Genomic DNA, 24,767 nt, shown 5'->3' with positions numbered 1-24,767 from the left:
ACACACACACACACACACACACACACACACACACACACACACACACACACACATTTTCTCTCTCTCTCTATTTTTTTCTTCCCCCTCCCAGTACGTATATCACACACACACACCACATAAAACAAAATATTGCCACAATAAGTTTTTAAAAAATGTTGGGAGGATACACTTTTTAATTTTTATGTTAGATCCCACAATCTGACCCATTGAAAGCTATTTGAAGAATTGCTTTTGACTTATTTGAGTACTTGGCATGAGCAGATGATGGCAAGATAAATTCAGGATTCGTGATCATCAAGGGTGATAGATTTCAATCTATTTTAACATGTGAAGCACTGTTTATCTCCAACAGAACTTTTAATAAAATAGATAATATTTTAATTAAAAGCAAAGTGAGTGTCATTCTGCATTCTGAAATATTTTCTTGCTGCAAGTCAGGAAAAACTATTTGATTTCAAAATTTTTTGAACTCCACATTTCATCTGGCCACTAGAAGGTGTGGAAGAGCAAGCAAAGCAATTTGTCCACCTTTTTATTCTTTTGCTTTCTTTCCTCTATAAATGACTGGCTTCCATTACCCATTTGCCTACCAGTTCCTAGCATGGCCATGAACCTTCAGGGCAAGTAAATGTGAAATGGAAGTAAACACTGTTTGACATGTTAAATTTCTCCAGCTTTGTGTTTTTACTTTAGCCATCAGGGTAACTTTTTCACATTGGGGTTAATGGGTGAATGAACCAAGCTGCTAGAGGAAGTAGTAGAGGCAGGAACATTTACAATGTTTAAAAGGCATTTCAACAGATACATGAATTGGAAAAGTTTAAGGAAATGTGGACCAAACGCAGTCAAATGGGTAGATAGTTTGGTTGGCATGGATAAATCGGGCCAAATGGGTTGTTTCGGTGCTGAATATGAAAGATATAATGTGGTTAATTGCCATGAACTTGCACTAAACCACTTTTGTCTTCTAGTCATTGATGCCCAAACACAAGCTGCCAGGTAAATTAACATAAAAATTCATTTCCTCCTTGCATTTTGTTGTTGTGAAGTGGAGCTTCTTCAATTGCCCTCAAAAATTTCAAATCTGTATTACTTTTCAAAGAAACTACAGGAAATAGGCCATTGATTTGCCAATTTTGCAGTAGCTGAAGCAGGATTCTATTATTGTTATTTCAAATCCAAACATGGAGACTTGTTCACACAATATCGGTAAGTGAGGTTATGAGGGAAGTGTAGTTTTGCCAAAGATGAGACATTAATTAGTTAAATATCATAGACAACACATCACAGAAATAGTTCCTTTGGCCTAATTTGTCCCGGCCAACCAAACTATCTACCCATTTGCCTGCATATGGCCCATATCTCTCCAAACCTTTCCAATCCACGCATCTGTCGAAATGTCTTTTAAACTTAGTATTTATTCCTGCCTCTATGACTTCATTCATTTACCCACTACCTCTGTGAGGAAAAAGTTGCCCTGAAGGTTCCCAATAAATCTTCCCACTTTCACTTTTAACTTATGCTGCCCAGTTTTAGACCCTGAGGTACCATTCCCCCCCATCCCCCGGTATGTTCCTTCCATCTTTTATGTACCTCCATAAGGTCAACTGTCAGTCTCTTACTCTCTAGCGAAGTAAGTCCCAATCTCTCCAGCCTCTCCTTATAAATTGAGCCCTCCAGTGCAAGCAACATCCTTGTAAATTTTTGATGCACTCAATTTAAAAATGTCTTTTCTGTTCCTGGATGACAACTGCACACAACACTATGTGTGAGATCTCATGATATGCTCTAAGTTAGAGCAGGCCAAGTCAATTCAAGTTTACCGTCATCTGCTTGCACAAGTACAATCCAATAAAACCACTTTCTCCAGTCCTCGATGCAAAACACACAGACACAAACATACAGAACTTACCTTTGTAAGGAGGAGAGTGAGAGCGTCAGGATCAACCATGTGGCAATGAGAAGATCAGAAGAGTTTAGCTAGGTGGTGTTTTGGGAGTTGAAGAATGCAATGTTGTGTCTAATGAATAATAAAAAGCAAGTCAACTTCATTGTGTGCTGAAAGAAACAAGTGAGTGTATTCTTGATTTGTTTGTAAGCTGTGGCAAATTAGTGCTGTTACAAGATCCAGTCATCCTCTCTGCCACTTGTGTGGTTCTGTGGATTGACCTGTGATCAATTTCTCTGCAGCAACCATACCACATTATGATGTAGCCAGCTCTCAGTAGAGCTCCTGTAGAAGGTAAATATGATGATGGCTGATAGCCTTGCCTGCTTCAGTCATCTCAGGAAGTGCAGTCACTGTTGCAACTTCTCGACAAGTGAGGAGATGCTGTGTGTCCTCAAAAAGTTACTAGTTAAGTGAACTTGAGGAACTTGGTGCTCTCCACTCTTTCCACCAGAGAGTTATTGTTGTGCAGTGGAGGGTGGTCGTTCATGGTCCTCCTGAAGTTCATGTTCAGCTCCTTCCTTCTTGTCTTGTACATTGAGAAACAGGGTGTTATTCTCTCAACATATCACAAGATTTTCTTCCTTTACTCTGTACCGCTACTCATCATTGTTGCTGATGAGACCAACTACTGTTGTGTCATCTGAAAATTTGGTGAAATTGTTGGAGCTGGATCTGGCAATGTAGTTGTGGAACAGTAGCGTGAACAGGAGTGGGCCAAGTAGACAGCTCTGAGATGCGCCATTACGCAGTGTGACAGTGCTTGACAGACTGTGGTCTTTCCATTAGGAAGTCCAGAATCAAATTAGAGTGAATTGTGCTTTGGTATTCTGGCCAATACTTGTGCTTTTATGATCTTGGTGGAAGCATAAGATTCATGAGGATGTTGCCTTGATTGGAGGACTTTTGTTATTTAGAGAGATCGGATCAGTTGGGTTTGTTCCCTGGAATGAAACCTGAGAGAAATGTATAAGAAGAGCCAGAATAGGTGGTCAAAACAGTTTTATTCTATTGATTGGGGTATCAAAAACATGAGGGCATAATTTTAAGGTGAGTGGTAGAAGCATCTTGGGGAGTTATGCTTTTTTTTTACAGAGAATGGCTGATATCTGGGAAACACTGCAAGATGAAGTGATGGAAGCAGATACTCTTGTTTCAAAGGCATTCAGGTGGACTCTTGAATAGGCAAGGCAAGAGGATATTGTCTAGATGTGGCTAAGTGTGGTTAGTGTAGATGGGCAAAGGATTGGGATGGATAATGATAGCTTGAAGGGCCTGTGTCTGAGCTGTGAAACTCCATGACTCTAAATTACCCTTCCCCTGGAACACTACTGTTTTGTGAGCTTGCTGGATGCAAGATTAGCACAATACCTGCAGTTCAAAAGTATTGCTGTACAGTACTTAGTGAAATCTTGAGATTGTTAAATAGGTCTTCAGTTATCATGAAATATATAAACACGTGGGCAAGGTGGAAATTATATTGTAAATTGGGTTTGGAGAGGATAGCTAGCAGAAGAAATTTATTGTACAATTGTCTGGAAAGGAATTGAACAGAATTTAATCAAATCATCTGGGAATGATTCTCACTGAAAACTATCAAAGGACAATTAGTGAATTACTTTAAGGAAGTACCACTGAGCACAGTGAATGGGACATCTTTAAACAACAGAAGAAAAAATATACTCTGTATCAGGCAATAAATACCTTTGAAACAAGTTCAGATTTTATAAAATTTCCTCACCTTTGCAACAGATCCTGAATAATAAATCTTCCTCTTTTTTTTTTAAGAAAAGCACAGTTGGAGGGGCATAGAGCAAACCTGAAGTAATCATCTAGAGCAGGGGTGTCAAACTCAAATTCACGGAGGGCCAAAATTAAAAACTTGGACTAAGTCGAGGGCCGAACTAAATATTTATTGAAAATTTTCAACAACATCTGCATGTTTTCTCTTCTTTCAACATATGTAATGTTAAACTTTAGGATATAACTTTAGGAGGATAATGTTACAGGTCAGGAGTAGGTAGCTCAAGTTCACCCTTTGCTTGACTTGAGGGAAACATATTTGGTCCCTGTGGAGATTGTTAGGTCTGCTTTGTTCAAGAATGAGTGAATCAAACACCAGACTGAGTCGAAATCAAGGTTCTTTGTTCTTTATTGCCGGATTGTAACACTTGCAACTAACAGTGTTAGTTGGAGAAGGCGCATTCTCCCGATATCAGCAAGTGGTGTTTTTTTGTACCCCAGGACACGCACTTAGTAAATTATCATACCATGACATTGTCCAATGAATAAACTGTTGCTACCCTTCTCTGTTAGTCTGCTGCTCATCATTCTTGTTAGTGCAAAGCTTATCTTGAGTGGACAAGGTCACATCTGCATTCTGTTACTCCTTAGTACTGGGTGACTCCTTCTCCGGTCCCACCTCATGATGTTTTTACTTTACAAGATGTAGTCAGCATTCACAGGCTGTGTCCATTTTGGCCTGCATCAGGACTCAGCATTTCCTGCTCACTCCTCAGGCTCTAGGCCTCTATTCACCCTCGACCCACCATCCCTCTACAGGACCAGTCCCTTACCCAACCTGTACTCACCCCTCACTCCACTCGCTCTGCCTCTACCCACCCCATCCTAAACACGCCCCTCTACTGCCTCTCCCCTCAACCTGTTCCTCCCTCTACCCATCTCTCACCCTCTAATCACCCCTCCCCTACTTGCCCTGCCCCTCCCCTTTTACCTCTTCCCTATCCACCCCTCCTTCTACTCATCCCTCCCTCTAACTGCCCCTCGCACCACCATAACTTCCCCTGCCCATTACTCCTCACCTACACCCTCTGCCCACCCCTGCTTACCCACCCACTCAGGCCCAGCGCGCTGTCGATCAGCCTTTGCGGACAGCCACCATCTCTCTCTTCACGTGCAGGGCCGAACCAGCCGTCCTTGGGGTCCGCGCGGGTGCAAGCGCTGAGGCTGTGGTGACCGGGAGAAGTGCGCTCGCGCTGTGGAAGGGCCGTCAGGTGCCAGTTGTGCGGGGCTCGTGCTGCCTGGGGGCCGTGCGCAGCCTGCCATGTCCGTCGTGCCGACAGGAAATCACAGGCGCTCGCCCATCCGCCGCACCGCTCGACAGGTGGGAGAAGTGACTGGTTGTGCGGGGAGCCTTCCAACTGGCTTGCCGGCTGATGACATCGACAGACTTCTCGTGTCACAATTTCTCGTGTTACAATGGGGAAGGATGTGCAATGAAGGGGGAGGATGGTGGGGGTGACATTACCAAAAAACAGCATCGGCTCTTGCTGCAGGGCGGGCCACCTCTAATACATTTTTGAAATGATCTTGCGGGCCAAATATAATCATATCGCGGGCCAAATTTGGCCCGCGGGCCAGAGTTTGACATGTGTGATCTAGAGGTTAAAATGACAGTGAGATTTTTTTCCTGCATTCTAACAATGAGGACATCTCAAAAATACAAGTGGGTATACGTTAAAAAAATATGCAATTTTTTATTATCACTTAATTTACACTCCAAATACTAGGCAGTGGAAGCACAATATTTTGGTTAGAGGTTTTGATGATCCTACCAATTTGTTAAAAAAATTTATTTATGGTAGTGCCATATTGCTAACACCAATGTATATCAGTGGGAAACTTTTTGTTAAGTGTTTCAGGTCTTTATACCTGTACAATGTTGGCCTGGAACTGTAATATTTTGGCATTTGTGAGAAAATAATTTAAACTAACCCTACATACTGGTTGATTCCATTTACTCATTGTTCACACAACGAATCTGAGCTCCATAGCAAACACCCTAAGGTCAAAGGGGAGTAAAACATGAAAGTCTTCAGACAAAATGCTGGAAGGGCTCAGCAGGTCTTACAGTGTTCATAGGAGGTAAAGATATATTACTGACATTTTGGACCTGAACCCTTCCTCGCATTTAGAGTCGTTGGATAGATTTAAGAGAGAGTTGGATAAGGCTCTTGTGGGCAGGGGAGTTGAGGGTTATAGAGATAAGGCTGGGATTGGTTATTGAAAAGGAAAGATCAGCCATGATCCAATAAATGGCGGTGGGCTCGAAGGGCCAATTGGCCTACTCCTCCACCTATTGTCTATTGTCTAAAATGTCAGTAATATATTTTAACCTCCTATGGATGCTGTGAGATCTGTTGAGCTCCTCCAGCATTTCTGTGTTTTTTTTTAACCTTATCATTAACAGATTGTGATGGTTGAAACCTCACGTTGAAGTACTTGATTCCTTTCATATTTGAGTGATGACTTTAAAACTAATTCTGTTCATTCAGCATTCATTTGCTCATCCTCATTGACCAAGGGATTGAAATATAGGTAACAATCACCCAAAGGAGAATTTATTTCAGTGTTTTGTATGTTGAACCTGACATTCTAGTTCCTGAGAATCAGTTCTTTTATCTGGAATACAAAATAATATCAAAACGATTCATCACGTATGTTTAAGGGTTTTTTTGCAATTTGTTATCTCCATGCATCTGTTGTTTATCTTTATTATAATGTATATTCCTGGTTGTTTGAGGATTGCTCCGATGTTATTAACTCTGCTAATGTATTCACTAAGTTATAGAACAGTATTTTTTTTTCTAAATTGGAAAGATGTTTCACAGCAGTTGAATCATATGCCTACATATAAGCCACTGCCTGCTGCGTGAAGGACATTTGCTTGCAAATGAGTGATTATGCTTTTGATTTGGAGTAGCACATTCACTTCAATACTGGCTCCTGATGAAAGGACCAGATTGTTGTTGTTCAGCTTGTATTAGGATTTCACCAAGTTTGTGCCTCATTCCGTATGGAAGGCAAATCACTTACTTAAGTAACTGCACCAAGCTTAGAACTTAATGCCTTTATTCAGCGTGTCAGTGTTGATTGTTTTCAAAGAGGAGAGCACTCTTAGATCAAGGAGATAAATTATTCAAGGTGTTTAATTATTGTTCAGCTGGTTTATACCACTTCACTTTTGCTGTATATAATAAGCTTTGCATTTAAAAGTGGCATTGAAATTTAATGCTGTAACCCCGACCACATTGAATGTTAATCCTCTGTGCTGCCAGTTTGGGATCTATTATTTTAACTAGTATTGTTTGAATATAGTTTTTAAGGACAGTTTCACTTATGGATGTTGAATCTTGAGGACTCTCCTCTCATCCCGCAACTGGTTGTGTCACGTCTGTAGTTCTGATGGTGTTAAATGTTGAACAAATTGTCATTTTTCTCAGTGTGTCCCTAAATTATATAAATGTTTATCATTGAATGAAGCTGCTTCTGGATTAAAATTGCAAAAACCTGAATTTGTTTCAGATCATTGCTCAAACTTCTTGTTTGAATTATATGCTGGGGGTTGCGTGTCTGATGAGACGTATGAAAAATTAAAGCATCTCAGAAATAGTCTTTTTCCTGTTTCTGTGTTTAAAATGGTACATTGCCCAGGACAGATGTAAGTCGAGCTTTAGTGTTCTCTTGACTCAGTGTGCCCTGCATTAGATCATCATTATAACTGCTCTTTCACAAAAAAAAAGCAAATAATGATTCCTGAAGAAGTGCTCAGGCTTTAGCTGAAACTAATTTTCTATGGATCTCGTGTGACTTGTTGAGTTTCTCCAGCACTTTTGTGTGCTGCACTGGGCCCTAGCTTCTGCAGATTATCTTGTATACCTTTAATAATCTAGATACCGTGGAAAGCATCAAAGGTATGTTAATCTCATTGATGACCACCCAGATTTTTTTTGTGTGGCAATCAGAAAAGATGTTTGTTGGACATGTGTGCAGAAGAATTGACACCAAACTCTTCAACCAATCATATTTCTGTTTCATGCAGTGTTAGCCAAGAGTTCCAAAGCAGGAAATTTAACTGTATATACTGCACATGATTTCAGAATTAGAATGAGATTTTATTGCCATGAACAAGTCATGAAATACAGTGTTTTTGTGGCAGCTTCATAGTTGAAACAGTCATATGATAACCATCTTGCAACATTATATAAAAAATTATAGCATAAAAAGTAAGGCAGTGTCTTAGGTTCATTTGTCTTTGATTATTCAGGAATCTGATGGCAGCGGGGAAGAAGCTGTCCTTGTGCCCCTGAGTGCTCGTCTTTAGCTCCTGTACCTTTTTCCCCAATGGTATCAGAGTGAAAAGGGCATGGTGTGGGTGGTTGGGGTCTCTGAGGATATAGGGGCTGCTTTTTTAAGACACTGCCTCATGTGGATGTCCTCAATGGAGTGAAGTCTGGCGCCTGTGATGTCTTGTTCTGAGAGTTAGCGCCATCATACCAGGCAGTGATGCAACCAGCCAGAATGGTTTCCATGGTATACCTGTAGAAGTTTGCGAGAGTCATGCCGAATCTCCTCGGACACCTCATAAAGAATTGACATTGACAAACCTTCTTTGTGATTGCATCAATGTGGAGGCTCCAGGATAGACCCTTGGAGATGATGATACCCAGTAATTTGAAGTTCTTGAGCCTCTCCACTACTGAGGCCTCAATGAAGACTGGGTCATCTTCCTCTGACTTCTTTCTGAAGTCCACTATCATCTCCTTGGTTTTGCTGATGTTGAGCACAAGGTTGTTGTTAAAACACCATTCAACGAGCTGATCGATCTCCCTCCCGTACGCTTCCTCATTGCCATTTATGATTCTGACAACTGTGGTGTCATCGGAAAACTTGTAGACAGCATTGGAATTGTGCCTGGCCACACAGTCATAATGAGTAGGGCAGTGGGCTAAGCATGGATCCTTGGGGTGCGCCTGCGTTGATAATCAATGAGGAGGAAACATTGTTTTAAATTTGTACTGACTACGGTCTTCTGATTGGAAAGTCAAGGATCCAGTTGCAGAGTGGGGTACAGAGGCCTAGAGTTTGTTGCTTCTTAACCAGCACTGAGGGAATAATGGTATTGAAGGCTGAGCTGTAGTCGATGAAGAGCAGCCGTAATTGCTGTTTTCAAGAAGATCCAGAACTGAGTGGAGGGCCAGCGATGTTGCATCTGTTGTGGGGCAATTTCATTCCAGTTGAAAAAAATATTGCTGAATTGAGCTGACTGACTGTCGTTTCCTTGATTCGTGGCTGAGTTTGTTTTGACTTACCTGTATGCTTGACCAATTGTGAACATCTGAAATGACCTGGAGGTCTCCAGGTGCTAGTACCTCTAATGCCCGATTCCTCTCTTGGATTTTCTATTGAGGTCAGTGGCGAAGCACTGATCTGCAGAAATTAGATATGTTTCATCCCTCAGATTTCTACCACAAACATCAAGTGCTGCTATTTCCTCTCGTATGGCGGAGGATGCAGGTTTAAAGTCAGCTGGCTGACATTGAATGGGGTTTCTGACTCAATAGAAACAGGAATGCGCAAGCATTGGAATGATTTTAGTTTAATATTTTTTATCTCTTTTTAGTACTTTAGAATGTTTTAATTCAATGTTGTGGCGTTGCACATATTTGTAGTGGCCAACCGGCTCCACTTGTTATGCGCAGTCAGCGGAGCAGCCGCAAAGATGGCGTCGCGGGTCCTTCTCTTCCAATGCAGACCTCTGGTACATGAGGGGTGGGCTCCTGAGGGCCTTAAAGGCTGCAGCGCAAAACTTGAAGTCAACTAGTTGTGCTTAATGAGCTCACAGCCTGCTGTCTCAGTTCTTGCTGCACTCGTGCACCCACGACCACAATATGTTACTTATTTTTATCATTCTAAAAATATTATCTTTTTGTATTTTACACAGTTATTTCTATTTTTTTGAAATATCTCCATCAGAGATGCCTCAGTGCAGCTTCATTGACAGTGATGAACTTGCCTCTTGAACGTGCTGCCGTGCAGGACTCCTCTCGAATGTAAATGGACATAGTTTGAGCAGCGGGCCAGAACTAGCCATTTTTTAAAAAATCTCCGATACTACTGGATTAGAATCTCAAGGATTGTGACTCTAGTTGTTCTACGTTAACCTTTCAGGACCAGAAAGTTGTATGACAATAGCCATCACCTACCATTGAAAAATCACTTATTCTTGATTGCCCTGATGTTTGAGGAGTGGTTAATGAGGAAATAGGTGGCAAATGTCCCAATCTTACATCATTGCATATTGTCACTGCAACAAGTATTGACCCAATTTCCCCTGTGGAAGACGAGGTATATTTGACAGCACTTCATTCATTTCATGTGTAAACACCGGAAGTTGGTATCTGACTTACCCCAAAGTTATAAAGAGGCTGTTAGCCTTACCATTATTACATTAGCATCGGCAACGATGAGTCGCACTACAGAGAAGAGTTTTGGAGGCTCATCAAATAGTGTGGGAAAAACAACTTGAGTCTTAATCTTGTCAAGATAAAGGATTTAATTGTGGGTTTCAGGAGGATGAAGGTCAACCACTCTGCATGGGGCATCAATGGCTGTCGTGGAGAGCACAAAGTTCCTTGGTGTGCATATAATGGATGACTTATCCTGGACTCACAACACCTCATTAATCAGGACGGCGCAGCAAATCTTGCATCTCCAAAAGAGGATGAGGAGGGCAAGGCTACCAGCCCCCATCTTGACAACATTTGACAGGAGCACAGTTGAGAGGGTCCTGTCTGGCTGCCTCATTGTGTGGGACAGTAGCTGCAAAGCATCAGACTGGTCAATATAGAGGTTCATTAAAGCATCCAAGAAGATCACTGGGCTCTTTCTTTCCTCTATTGATGACACTCACCAGGAACGTTGCTTCTAAAGGGCTCAAACAATTATTGAGGACTTCTGCCATTGATCACACAGTATCTTTGACCTACTATCATCAGGGAGGAGGTAGAGGAGCATCAAAATCCGGACTGCCAGGCTTCTTCCTGCAGGCTGTGAGATTGATGAACAGTATTCTATAGCTTTGGGTCTCAAATAAAGGAAACAAATAATGATACATATTCATTTTATATTTCCTTGTGTATTTATAACCCAACACCCAACCCCAACCAACCAATTTTCCCCTGCAACCGCTGCAACCGTGTCTGCCTGTCCCACATCGGACTTGTCAGCCACCAACGAGCCTGCAGCTGACGTGGACATTTTACCACCTCCATAAATCTTCGTCCGCGAAGCCAAGCCAAAGAAAAAGAAGAATATGCTTCATGTGTGTGCCACATGGTCTGGAAAAACTGTGTTTCTTCTGGTTGCATGTGTTGTCAGATGGTAATAAATTTCAACTTGAATACTAGCTAAATGGCTTACCTACTTATTTTCCCAATATGATAACCTTAACGGATGCAAATAATAAATGATCAGATTTTCTGAATTTCAACCTGGGTTTATGCCTGGTGCTTTGTGAACTTCCAGTTGCTCGATGCTCCTTATATTGCTACATTTCTTTCTGACCTCTGATCTTTTTTCCCTGATCTGTTCATGCATATTGTCTATTTCCTATGTTTGTACACCCATTCTGTGTGATCCTCTTTGTGTACTTTCCAGGGATGTTTGTCAACGTGTGCAGTACTCATGGAAAATTCCATTGTCACATGCTGAGTTGATTGCATGGCTCACAAATAGGTCATTATAAAACCACCAGCAATCCATATTCCTCAACTATACAAGTTAAAAGCCAGGATAGATCCCAGTATAATAATTTTAGTGGTGGTTGCATGTTTGCATCTGGAGGAACGGGAACAGGTCAGGCTGCATCCATGGAGATAAATGGATGATCGACATTACGGGTTGAAACTTCAGGTCTTTTGGAAGTTTCTGGAGCAAATAAATAACCAGGAAGTTTTATAGACATTGTGACAGGCACTTTGGCCCAGTGTGTCCGTGCCAAACAAGTTGTCGACCCAAGCTAGACCCAATTTGAAGCACTTTTTCATGCTGTATATGAATGAGAGTTAAAAAGGAAATATATCATCACAGATCCATGGCGAATGTTGAACTTGAACAGCAGCTGAAACAAATAAACAGATCAATAATCAATTAACAACAAGCTTTGATTTTAAATTCCTTAACATTGCATGAGGAAGTTGGGTGAGAAATTGTAGTTTTTTGGAATTGTGTATATTGGCCCACTCAATCATGACTGATGCCTCTTTTTGAGTTAAATCAACAAAAAGCAATTATAAATCTTAAAATCACAAAAAAAAGTGCAATGCTGCAGATCTGAAAAGAAAGCAGAAGATGCTGAAAGTATTCAGCAGACAGGTCTACGTCTTTGGGGAGAGGAACTGAGTTCATGTTTTCGTTGACCTGCAAATATTAAATCTGTTTTTCTCTTGCAGTTACATACCTTGATGGCCTATCTTTCAGAACACTCAAACCCATTGTCATTTCTTTAAATTAACAGAGGACTTTTTTTTGCTGTATGATGGCCCAGATGGCATACAGGAGGGAGGTAGATCAGCTCGTTGAATGGTGTCACAACAACCACCTTGCGCTCAACGTCAGCAAAACCAACGAGATTTTGTGGACTTCAGGAGGAAGTCAAAGGAACATGACCCAGTCCTCAGTCATGGAGAGTGTCAAGAACTTCAAATTCCTGGGTGTCAATCTCTGAGGATCTGTCCTGGAGCCTCCACGAAGAAGGCTCGCCAGCAGTTATACTTTGTGAGGTATTTGAGGATTTTTGGTATGTCACCGAAGACTCTCATAAACTTCTACAGGTGTACTATGGAGAGCATTCTGGCTGTTTGCATCATTGCCTGGTATGGAGTCACTAACTCTCAGGTCAAGAATAAACTCCAGAGGGTTGTTCACTTGGGCTGCAACATCACAGGTACCAGACCAATCCATCGAGGACACCTACATGAGGCAGTGTCTTTAAAAAGCAGCCGCTATCCTCAAAGACCTCCACTACCCAGGCCCTGCCCTCTTCACTCTACTACCATTGGGAAATAGGTAAAGGAGCCGAAAGGTGAGCACTCAGCGGAACAAGGACAGCTTCTTCCCCGCTGCCATCAGATTCATGAATGATCAAGGACACGGCCTTACTTTACGTTCATGATTATTATTATTTTGTTTTTGTAGTAATGTCGTAAGATGATCATAATATGAATGTTCGCACTGAGACGCTGCTGCAAAACATCAAATTTCATGACTTGTTCATGACAATAAATCCTGATTCTGATTTAGCTTTTATTGAATATTTTCAAATGATCATTGGTGTTACTTCTTAAATAACTAGAATTTTGGAGAATAAATTAGAAATTTGAACCATAAGTCTTGAATCTCAGAGAGGCCTCTGCAACACATTGAATTCCATTCACTTATTATTAGGTTTTAGCATGGTTTGTGAAGTGAAGTGGCATTTAAGATGCCTTCAAAAACAGGAGGAGAACGGAAGTGACTTATCGGTACATATTATTTTGCTGCTGGTTCTGTCAGTCGTTTTTTTGTTTTATGATGTAATAACCTGGTGGGACAACTGCCGCCCTTTTGTGCTCGGTGTCCTTCACCATGTAAGTGGCTGTGTCACTGATATGCCACAGAAAATTTGTATGTGCGAGCGAAATTGCACTGCAAAAATCTCTGACCCTTTAGCTTTTCACGTGACTGTGATTGGCTTTAAAGAGTAAAGCGCAAATTTTAAAAGGTCATCTTCTCCAATGCAGACTTGGATGTTGGAGTAGACGGCAGATCTGGAGAATATTGTTGAAAAAATAAAGCCAAATTTCTTTTTGATAACTTGCAAAGGAAGCCAAAATTTGATTAAGGAGGATGTTCTCAGCAGCTGTTTCTTGGGGCATTTTTGCAAAAGATGCTGAATCAGGATTATTTTACCTTTGGTGAAAAAAGCCATGCTTTTGTAGTGCTTTCAGTCTGAGCAACATAACAACATTGACCACTAGGAGGTGCAGTGGCTTGAAGTTCCAAAAGTTCTCTCATGTTGAGAAAGGGCCTACGAATGTATTTGCTCAGCTGCAGTTTGTCTTATTTGATACAAGATGATATTGTAAAACCATTAAAAAAAAGTGCACTAAAAGAAAAGCACAAATTGGAAGGTGTGGGGGGGGGGGGGGAATAAATCCATCTTCTAAATGGCCTATTGTTGCAAAGATCTTTGATGACCATCAGCAATGGCATCGGAGAGAAAAGGTGAAATCAAAGCAAAATGAGCAATTTCATCACATATAACAACATCCGAATATTTTACTTGTCAAAAATTAGTGCACAGACATCACCATCTCCCAAGGTCCTCCCTTCAAGCACTTCCTGGGGTAGGAAAGTGCAAATACACATGTGCTTGTTAAGAAGAAAGCTGCCAAGTGTGCAGTTTAAGGAAGGTGGGGGTTGGGAAATTCAGAACTGTATACATTTACAATACTAATGATCTTCAAGCAGCTTCCAGTCTTACCCATTTCTCTTTACTCAGCTTCAGTACTCCAATCAGACACAAGTTGCCAATAAAGTTTATTGTACAAAGCTCATTGTCAATATCTTCAGTAATACCTGCCTGTAGTGCCTGCAATTAAAATGCGACCAATCGCCTGGAATTCAGGATCAAAATGTGATTGTTAATGATTTTAGTGTTGTCCTCAATAGTTTGAAGACATTAATGGCATTTGTCAAACCTTCATTTGGAATCAGTTGTTGATATAACATATAACAGTTTATGGCAATAGAAACAGGCCATCTCGGCCCTACAAGTCCACGCCGGTTCACTCAAACAACTCCGCCAGATCCCCCCGCCTATTCTCCGCCCATACCCCACTAATCCCCTCTTATCCATGTATATATCCAGCCACCTCTTAAATGAAAGAATTGACTCTGCCTCAACTCTTTCCTCAGGAAGATTAATTCCATTCAGCCACCACTTTCTGAGTGAAGAAACATCCTCTAATGTTTCTCCTAAAATTTTGCCCCCTTACCCTCAACTTGTGCCCTCTTGTTTCAACCTCCCCTGCTCTCAGGGGGAAGAGTCTACTTGCATCTAGTCTATCTATTCCCTTCATAATTTTAAACACCTCTATCAAATCCCCTCTCAACTGTCTACGTTCCAGTGAATAAAGTCCTAACCTCTTCAATCTTTCCCTGTACTCTAGGTATTCTAAGCCAGGCAACATCCTTCTCTGCACCCCTCTCTACCTATTCTATATCCTTCCTATAATTTGGAGACCAGAACTGAACACCATACTCCAAACCTGGCCTCACCAATGCCTTCAACAATCGCAGCATCACTTCCCAAGACCTATACCCTATGGTATGATTTATGAAGGATGTTGAATACCATTGAAGAATTCTAATGGATGTCACTTTTTTTTATATAGTAATGTTGTCAGATGATTATAATATGAATGTTTGCTCTATGACGATGGTGCAAACACCAAATTTCGTGACATTAAATTCTGATTCTGATCCATTACTTCTGTTTTGATCTGTGCAATTATTGTTTTTTTGTGCTGTCGTGAAATTGAACTCATTAATTTATGCAATTACTTTATGTCTCAATTGTTTGTTCTGCACTTAAACTCTGATTCTTTTAAACTTGAGGCCCAAGGAAATGCTACAGGAAGAAGCTGCCTACATTGGGTTTCTTTCCGTTATTGATGCGCAGGATGGTTAATGCTTCTCTGTTTCAAACTGCCTCCTGGCTTTGGCTGTTCCTCATATGTATGTCGAACGGAGTCCAGTATCTCGCTTTGGAATTTGTGCTATTGCATTTTTTAAAATGATAATTTCCCTACAAAACTTGAAAGATTTTCATCTGCTATTGAGTGGAATATTCTTTTCTCTCTTCTAACGTTAATTTTTATTTGCCACAAGTAAATAGATGAGCTCTGCCTTTTCGTCATCCAGGCTCATCTTTACATGCAGTGTGCTAACATTCTCCTTCAAGAAAGTGAAGCCAGCCTTTCAGTCAGAGATTGGGACAGATGGGAGATCTCTGCTGGAACCTGTTCTACTGATAGATGTCATACATGGTCCAGTACAAACACTCTGTTAATATATAGGGCAGATGTAACATAAACTGTAAGGTCTGCATGCTCTCAGCGTGTTTCTGTTTGACCTAGTTATCTTCCTTTGTGTTACTATGCATTGTAACATTTTTTCAATCCGTTACTGACAAGAAGTGAGAGAATTTGATGATTTTTAATTCCACGAGTTCACCTCATTGATATTAATAAAATAATATTAATGAACAATTTTTTTGTGCTATTGTCAGGAGCTAAGCACAGATAATGTCTCAATGTTGGCCTAATGCCCGTAGCTTCTGGATTAACAATAGATGCAGCAATTTTATTGGTGTGTAGATGAGAAAGTGCCAGTTCCTGCTGCTGTTGAGCGACTAACTTGTTCTTTGTAGCATCATTTCACTGCAGTGAAATGTTATTCATAGCTCCTGACAAATGAAAAGAGATGATTGGTTGACACCTCATTGTGTATCTGCCATATCCTGAGATGATACTCTATGGGGTTCAGTATCCCTCAATCAGAACATTTGTACTTTCAAATATTGATGGTTCTCAGTTGCATCATTTATTGAGTGATTCATGTTCAGTTTTCCATTGTAGCTGGCCTACTAAGTAGTTGATGCAAATTAATGATAAGGGTTTGCAGTACAAATTGTTGATGTGTTTTATTTTACAGTTTATTATTGGTACCATATGCTCATTTATCTGAACTCCTAATGAAGGAGAAATTTCCATTCTGTTGCTAGGTGTTGTCAATGTTCTCTGCTTTGGTGGGAGCCCTGAATTTTTTGATGAGTGATGCCACTCATGTCAGTGGACATCTGGTATTGCTTCCACCATCTGCTGAACTATTGAAAGATTAGTTTTAAAGGTAGTTGGCAGTCATGGTGTAGGCTGTCTTGCACCTGAAATACAAAGATGTCTCTCAAACCACCCAAGATAGTGTATATTAGAGGGTTGTTTTTATATCAAGCTAATTTTCTTACCTATAACATGCCATTGATCGCTGAGAGACTGCAAAGACTTGCTGTTCATCGTAACTTATAAGAGGTGCAGTAGAAGACCAAAAATCCAGATTGCTCGGGTATAGGATTGGTCCAGATTTTCGGGAATCTCGGGCAGTACTTTTAAAATTCAAATTTAAGGAGGAATAAAGAAGAGATGAACAAGTCAGTTTTGATAGTTTATTCATTAGCAAATACAGCATGCTTCATTTATCAAAATGAACAGTTTTAAAGAAAAATAGTCAACACTTGACAAAAATATAAACATAAAATGTTTTTGGTTGTTGCCACTGTGCATCTGTAGCACTTACATATGCACGCACATGCGTGTACAAAGACTACTACATTTAAAAGTTTGAGAGTTTTCGAAAAGTCCGGATTTCTGGCATTGAATTTTTGGACTTCTTCTACATTTTCCCCTTTCTGTTTAGTTCTGAGCCCAAGGATGACTTCCTCTCCAGTTCTGTGCATTTTGAGATGGGTGATAAAGCAAACGTGTATTTGCACTTTCCTACCCCAGGAAGTGCTTGAAGGGAGGGAGGAGCAAGTGGGGACCTTGGGAGATGGTGATGTCTGTGCACTTTTTTTGTTGGACTTTCATATGGTCCCAAAGAAGGGATTTGAGGTCCTCAGGGCTACCTCAGATTTTTATAGTTGTGGCCCAAGGATTTACACTGTTCTCTAGTTTTTCATGTTTTTCATCCTCTAAGGACATGCATTATTTTCTTTGACTTTTTGATAATCTTTTGCCATGATGGAGCTAAGAGCACAATGCCTCCTTGGGTGCTTGGTGTCAACAGTGTGGACCCTTTATTGGAAATGGTTAAGTATAGTTAGAGCCTCAATGATTTGAAGGCAGTTGCATTGCCTAACTTATCCTGCCAGTGGTTTTGGAATATCTTAGGGAAGCAGAATTGTTGCTACCTCTCGACTGCATTGGGTTGGCTTCTGCAGTTAGTCCGTGTTTATGAAGTGTACAAGAGTATGGGAAACATTGCCACAAGGCAATTGAGATCTTCAAGTGCTCTATTCCTCAGTTGGCTGAAGACAGTGTTGAAGAATCCAGTTATCTGTGACTGCCTTTGCTGAGATCTGGAAAGTGATCCATGGTTTCTAGGATATCAACATGGATCTTTACTTTTGAAGGACAATGTAGTGCAGTGGAAGCAGGTTGGTTGAAGATCTTTGTTTTGTGGATGTTAATGAATTGCTCATTCTCGTGCATGCTTCGATTTTCATTTCAGCCCCACTTTCAAAAACTGCTAGCATGCAAGTGCCGTCTGCAGTTGGAAGTCAACAACTGTGGTTGGACTAAACTTTGTTAAATAACTTTGCATTTGTCTTATAGATTATCCTCAGTCCAGCATGAAACTGTTGGAAGTGGTACAGCATTCAGGCAAGAACAAGTGAGAGAAGTGTTGGGCCACTGATTTGGACGCTGAGATTAGGATCCTTTGGGGATCTGGTTGTGAAAAATCATAGCTCATTTTTACCATGTACAAGATTCATTGTGTTATTATAAAACAGTGTCACATCACATGAAATTTCTGTTTGCCTGCTGCAGGATAGATAGATTAGTCACTGGCAGGAATTGCCTCAGTGCCTCTTACAGTCAGATTTACAGTCAGGAGAGAGAAGCAAAAGATAGTGTCCCCCACCCCCCACCAACGTCAGCGAGTGACCTTAGATTTGCCTCCAGTTCTTCCGCAGCCACACAAGAGTCCAGTCCAAACCATTGGCAACCCGAGCTCCAGATCTGAACGTCCGACACAGTCAGGAACCCTTCAGTGCCCTCGGCACCTCCTTGCATCTCGTTTCTGATACCTGGTACTGCTCCAGCCAGTTCAAGCCAGTCTCCAGCAGTTTGCAGCCCTGCACGAGTCTCCCAACAGCAGTCTCCTGCAGTCTATAGCTTCCACAGGTTCCTCACCTCGCCTCGAGTGGCTAGTAGTCCCTCAGTTGCAGAGCCCCTCACTAGTCCACTGCCATCTTGAATTTATCGTCATTTACTTGACTCTTATCTCCTTTAATTGGCATCTAACAATCCTCTTCCTCGATCTGTCTTATTTCACCTCCACCTGGTTCAATTCAATATGGGCCCATGTCCCACCTCACGACCTTGGAAGCCTTGATAAAGAGTACTGCTCAATTCGTGAACCATCTTTTACTCCCACTGATTCAGCTTTTCCTGCTCAGTTCTTCCAGCAGATTGTGGTTAGTTTTCTTTTATCAGGGGGTGGGGGTGGGGGGGATCTTCCTGTTGCATGAATAATGTTGCTGCTATTTTCCAGTTGTTGGAGGTAATGCAGCTCATTTGTTGGTGTTGCTCTAACTGTCATCAGGATCCATCAAGATTTAGATGATGTGACTCACTAAGATAATGATAATCTTCATAGGTTCCTGTGCCTGGATCAGAAGTATTGCCTTGAGGACTTGTACTTATTTCTCAAGTAAAACAGGGTATTTATTTTAAAAAAGTTCATGTTCTTTGCATTTCTGTGGATTTTAGCTTTTTTCCTCCAACTATCAGTCATGCCTTTCCATAGATTTGAGATCTTTACGTCCATGTGTGGAAATAGCCCAGGTTGATCAGTTATCTTCCTCTGGGATGTGGGCCAGGATTTTTTTCCAAATTCAGAGTGGAAATAATCGTTAGCCTCATCTCTAGATTCTGGGATTGTAACACTTGCATTGATAACCTTCACATGTAGTTTATATGATGGAAGGCCCCGAGATATCCACATATGATAAGATGGGGCTTTGGAAATTCAGTGCAAAATTCTCAACATTAAAATGGTATCTGTTGTCTGCTTTCCCTTTCAGACAAAAGTGTTCTCTCCACTTTGAAACACCATCTTAGGCACCAAAAAAATTTGTTGGAGAAACTCAAGCAACCTTGATGTCACCGTCTGAGCTTCTGCGATAGCTTGCTGTCACGGTGAACTATTGTTCTCTGTGTTTTGCTGTTTCGATTATCCATGGGGGACCTGATGCTTGAGGTCCTTAAGTTAATATTGACAAGTGGAAATTGCTGTAGAATATTGGCATTAACAGTAGTCAAGCAGCATAACAATATAGTCCTGAAGCCAGTGGGCCCAAGCCAACTTGAGACAAGGCTTTCATGTAGCATTGGAAAAAACTTGTAAGTGGGTTTTAGGAAGTACACGAGTTTCCTGGTGCTTTTCAATGATCCCTGCCTATCTCATCTCTTTTTTTAAGAAAGATCTTCTCATGGTAAATCTGGGATGGTATGATGCTGTGCTGATATGCTATTCTGCTGCTTTTCATTTGTTGAACAGGAATCTGTTTTGTGTTTGATTAAAATGCCATGAATTAACATATTTAGAAGATGGGTATAGTGTTGACGGATTGGCATATTGCACATGTGGTTCCTTTGTTTAAAAGCCTAGCAATTATTGGCTTGTAAGTTTGACGTCTCTGGTAGGTAAATTAATGGAAAGCATTCTTAGAGATAGTATATACAAGTATCTGAAGAGTCAGGGTCTGATCAAGGACACTCGTAATAGATTTGTGCATGGAAGGTCATGTTTGACCATTCTTTTTGAATTTTTGAAGCGGTGACTTGGAATATTGATGAGGGTAGTGCAGTGGATGTTGTCTACATGGACTTCGGTAAGGCCTTCGATAAGATTCCTCATGGAAGGTTAGTTAGGAAGGTTCAGTTGTTGGATATTAATTTTGAGATAGTCAAATGGATTCAACAGTGGCTGGAAGGGAGATGCCAGAGAGTCCTTGTGGATAACTGTTAGTCAGGTTGGAGGCCAGTGACAAGCGGTATGTCTCAGGGATCTGTATTGGGTCCATTGTTGTTTGTCATATACATTAATAATCTGGATGATGGGGTGGTAAATTGGATTAGTAAATAAGCAGATGATACTAAAATAGGTGGAATTGTGGATAATGAAGGTTTTCAAAGATTGCAGAGGAATTTGTTCTGCCTAGAAGAGTAGGCTGAAAGATGGCAGATGGAGTTTAATGCTGATAAGTGTGAAATGCTTTATTTTGGTAGGAATAATCAAAACAAGATTTGCGTGGTAAATGGGAGGGCATTGAAGAATGCAGTGGAGCAGAAAGATCGAGGAATAATGGTGCCTTGTTCCCTGAAGGTAGAATCTCATGTGGATATGGTGGTAAAGAAGGCCTTTAGTATACTGGCCTTTATAAATCAAAGCATAGAATACAGAAGTTGGGAGGTGATGTTGAGACTGTTCAAGGCATTGGAGAGGCCAAATTTGGACTACTGTGTGCAGTCTGGTCACCAAATTATAGGAAGGATATCCACAAGGTAGAGAGGGTGCAGAGAAGATTTATGAAAATGTTACCTGGGTTTCAGCATCTAGATTACAAAGAAAGATTGAGCAAATTAGCTCTTAATTCTTTGGAGCGTAGAAGGTTGAGATGGGATTTGATTGAGGTTTTTAAGATTATGAGAGGGATAGATAGAGTTAATGTGGATAGGATTTATCCATTGAGAGAACGGGAGATTGAATTAAGAGCTCATGAGTTAAGGGGCAAAACTTAGAAGCAACATGAGGGGGAAACTTCTTTACTCAGAGAGTGGTGGCTGTGTGGAATGAGCTTCTGGGAGAAGTTGTGGCAGCGGGGCCAATTTTGTAATTTAAGGAAAAATTGGACAGGTATATGGATGGGAGGGTAATGGGGGGTTATGGGCAGAGTGCAGGTTGGTAGGACGAGAGGAGATCACTTAGTTGGGTGTGGACTAGAATGGCCAAAATGGACTGTTTCCATTCTGCAATTGTTATATGTTATGTGGTTTATATGATCAACTTTATGAAATGACAGCAAATGGGCTTTCAAGTAAGGCACTGATGGGAAATATCTTCAAGAAAATAAAACTTTAAAGACTACTGTACTTTTAGTTCCAATAAGAATTAATTCACATGCCCTCTCAAATTTATAGTTCAATATTACTGCACAAAGCAGTTTTGATTAGCTGAAAATAAAATAGATTATTTCAAAAATGGATCCTTAAAATGTTGGTGGATTTTGTATTGTGGATCCATTATTCATGCATATTATGGTTAAGCATCTCTCATAGCCTAGAAGGTGAAGATGCCGAATAAAATCAATTACTTTAAACATTCCAACTTTCAAGAAATAGAGCAATCATTCACTCCGACGTGCATTAGAACATGTGACTTTTAATTAGACTGCTACCAATCAAGAAAATTTTCATCTTTGTGCACCACCTTTCATCCTTCGAATGCCATTACCTGACCCTCAGATCTTCAACAAAGACTGTTTATTACAATTAAAAGACAGCCAGATAGGGGTAGTGCAATATTCCTGTTTTTATCAATATTTAATCAGCTGTGAGAAGTAATTACGTTTGCTTACAACACAAATAACTGAGTAGATGATGTGCATTGGTTGTATAATCAGGCAAAACTGTGGAGGAACATCTTTATTGAGAAAGCAATGAATGAACATTTCTTCTGTATAAAACAGTAAGGAAACCAACTGAGTTTATTAAACCTTGGTCCTCCACTGCTTGTCCACTCTCATGATACGAAAATAGCTAATGCACCTTTTTTTTCCATCAGACCTGTTTGGCTGTGCACTCAAATATGTTATGAAAAGAGGCCTGTCATCTCTTTCTCACAGAATTCTTGAATTATTGATAAGCAATACTATATTGTGATCAAGGTGGAATGCCCTGATCATTTCTTCCCAAATTTGCTTCCATCTGTCGTAACCTTTTTGGAATGAAATGTTAGATAACAGTTTTCAATAGAGCTTATTTGGTGTGTCAGTCTGCAAAGGTGAATTGTAGGTTGTTCACATGCACTAGTCTGAATCCATGTCTGATGCACACACCACCTTTCTCATGCTTAAATCACCTGTACTAAAATCCTGGAGTTAATTTCACCTCCATGCAATTGCCCACCATGTGTTCTTGTACGTCATAGATTTTGATTTTAAACGTTCTTCTGCAGAGGTTGCTTTGCCAAAAGAATATCCTTCAATGCATGAATGATAAAACAGGACAGGAATGCAACTCATTGTAATTTATCAAAAGTACATTATGAATAATTTAGCTGATGGTATCACCTTCCCCTTCTCTTTCCTCCTATTCATATCTTTATTCTTCTCTCCTTCTCCACTCTTCTATAATGAAATTGATGAGCATACAGAGCTTTAATTCAGCATGTGCAGTTATCAAGACAAAATCCATAATGCAGTATTGCATCCTGGAGTAGATATAATTATTGTAAAATAACAAACAAAACCTACACTGAATCTGAATGAAACGTATTCAGACTCTGAAGTTATGAAGATTAGAATTTAAAGCTAGAAATGAAAATCATCGCGCTTAAATTTAATCATCTGTGCATCACCTCACCTTCCATTCTCTGAGGTGATTCCTATATTCACTTGGTTATTCATGATAGAAGGTTATATAACCACATTGTTGAGATGCTGCAGGGAATGATGTGCACCTCCTTTTTTTATCAGCATGTTTGATGGCTAATTCCTTCAGCCCATTTACCATGAGAGAGCTTCTTTATGATGGGAGCACTTTTCATTGGGAGTTTTTGTTTTGGTATATCAAAAATTTTACAAGTAAATTCATGGTGCATCACCAAGGAAGTGACATATTTTATATGCCAATCTCCGACACTTCCCCACCGCTGTCACCGATCCTATCTGGGAGGTGTTGTTTTCCAATCTACGGGTGGTCAGGGTGGGCACAAGTAGAGAGGAAGGCAACATGGTGGACATTGACTTTACTGCTTACCATTAAATCTGCTTGCCTTTATTTCTCCTCTCCCCCTTTTCCTGTTTTTCCAGTTCTTTCACCCACATAGCCCTGTCATTCTCTCTCCCCCCCCCCCCCCCCACTCTTTGCTTCTGTCTCCTCACTCCTTTCTCCACCTTTGCCACCCCCACCCCCCAATCTTTTGTTTGGATGCTTGCCGGCATTTTCTCATACTTTGATGAAGGGCTCAAGCCCGAAACATCAGTTCTGTATCTTTCCCTTTGCTGCGTAAAGGACACTGTTTGACCAGCTGAGCTTCTCCTGCATTTTGTGTTTTGACTTGACAGAAATAAATGCTGTTTAAAACAGCACTATTCATAGTCTTAGAACCATGCCAGCCAAAATTCTCCACCCACACACCTGCCTGAATTTGGTCCAAATTCTGCCTAAACTTTTCTCATTCATGTATCTGTCTAAATTTTCTTAAACCTTACGTACCTCGACTATCTCCTCCAGTAGCTTGTTCCATGGAATGAAGGCTGCAGTCTTATTTTGGGTTTTGGTGGTTAAAAGCAGCCTGAATTTCTCATTGAGATTATGACCTTATCAGCCCTGTTAGGTATTAATAATTTTTACTGTCTGCACCCTGGATGTTTGCGTATTAACACAAAAAAAATCCAATCAATAGGTCTGAAATCCTGATAAACGATCATAAATGAATTGTATTTTGTAAGTCTCAGGAGATCATAAGGAGTGAGGTTTGATTGAATATGCAAATACATTTTAATAAACCCCTCAACAGAATGATTTTTAACACTTAATCAAACTGTAAAAGTGTGTTTGGTATTTAAATTAAAGAGGCTGGTATTGCCGTGATGACACTTCATTATGGAAGACAATTTACTAGTTATTTATCTGAGAGCTATTCATTTTTTGGGGAGTTGGGTATAAGGGGGACATTTGTACATCTCATCTCTCTTGCTCTCAAAAAAGTGGCATTGAGCCACTGTTTCCAATTTCCTTTCAAAATTGTCACCACTACTATTCTCTGCTTTCTTCCTGCAATACAATTATTTATCCACAGAGCCAAGGTTCCACCGATCCCATGCTTCATGACTTACTGGATGAGGCATGGAATCAGTGGGGAACCTTTTCTAAAACCTTACTAAAATCCACGTAGACCACATATA

General features: G+C 40.5%; 1 protein-coding gene across 13 annotated transcripts in view; it reads left to right on the top strand.

The window, feature by feature from the left end:
* wwox (WW domain containing oxidoreductase) overlaps positions 1-24,767 on the top strand; it is an 877,584-nt gene that overhangs the window by 314,371 nt on the left and 538,446 nt on the right. Inside the window, exon 9 of one of the 13 annotated variants that reach the window (XM_069902096.1) lies at positions 14,962-15,157. The exons of the other annotated variants lie outside the window; for them this stretch is intronic. Coding sequence (XP_069758197.1) covers positions 14,962-14,970 — 9 coding nt within the window. The 3' untranslated portion in view covers positions 14,971-15,157. Of the gene's footprint in view, positions 1-14,961; positions 15,158-24,767 lie in introns of those variants that run through there. 13 annotated transcript variants of the gene reach the window in all.

This window comes from Narcine bancroftii, chromosome 10 (assembly GCF_036971445.1).
Source record: "Narcine bancroftii isolate sNarBan1 chromosome 10, sNarBan1.hap1, whole genome shotgun sequence".
NCBI lineage: Eukaryota > Metazoa > Chordata > Chondrichthyes > Torpediniformes > Narcinidae > Narcine > Narcine bancroftii.
This window is presented reverse-complemented; position numbering and strand designations above follow the sequence as displayed.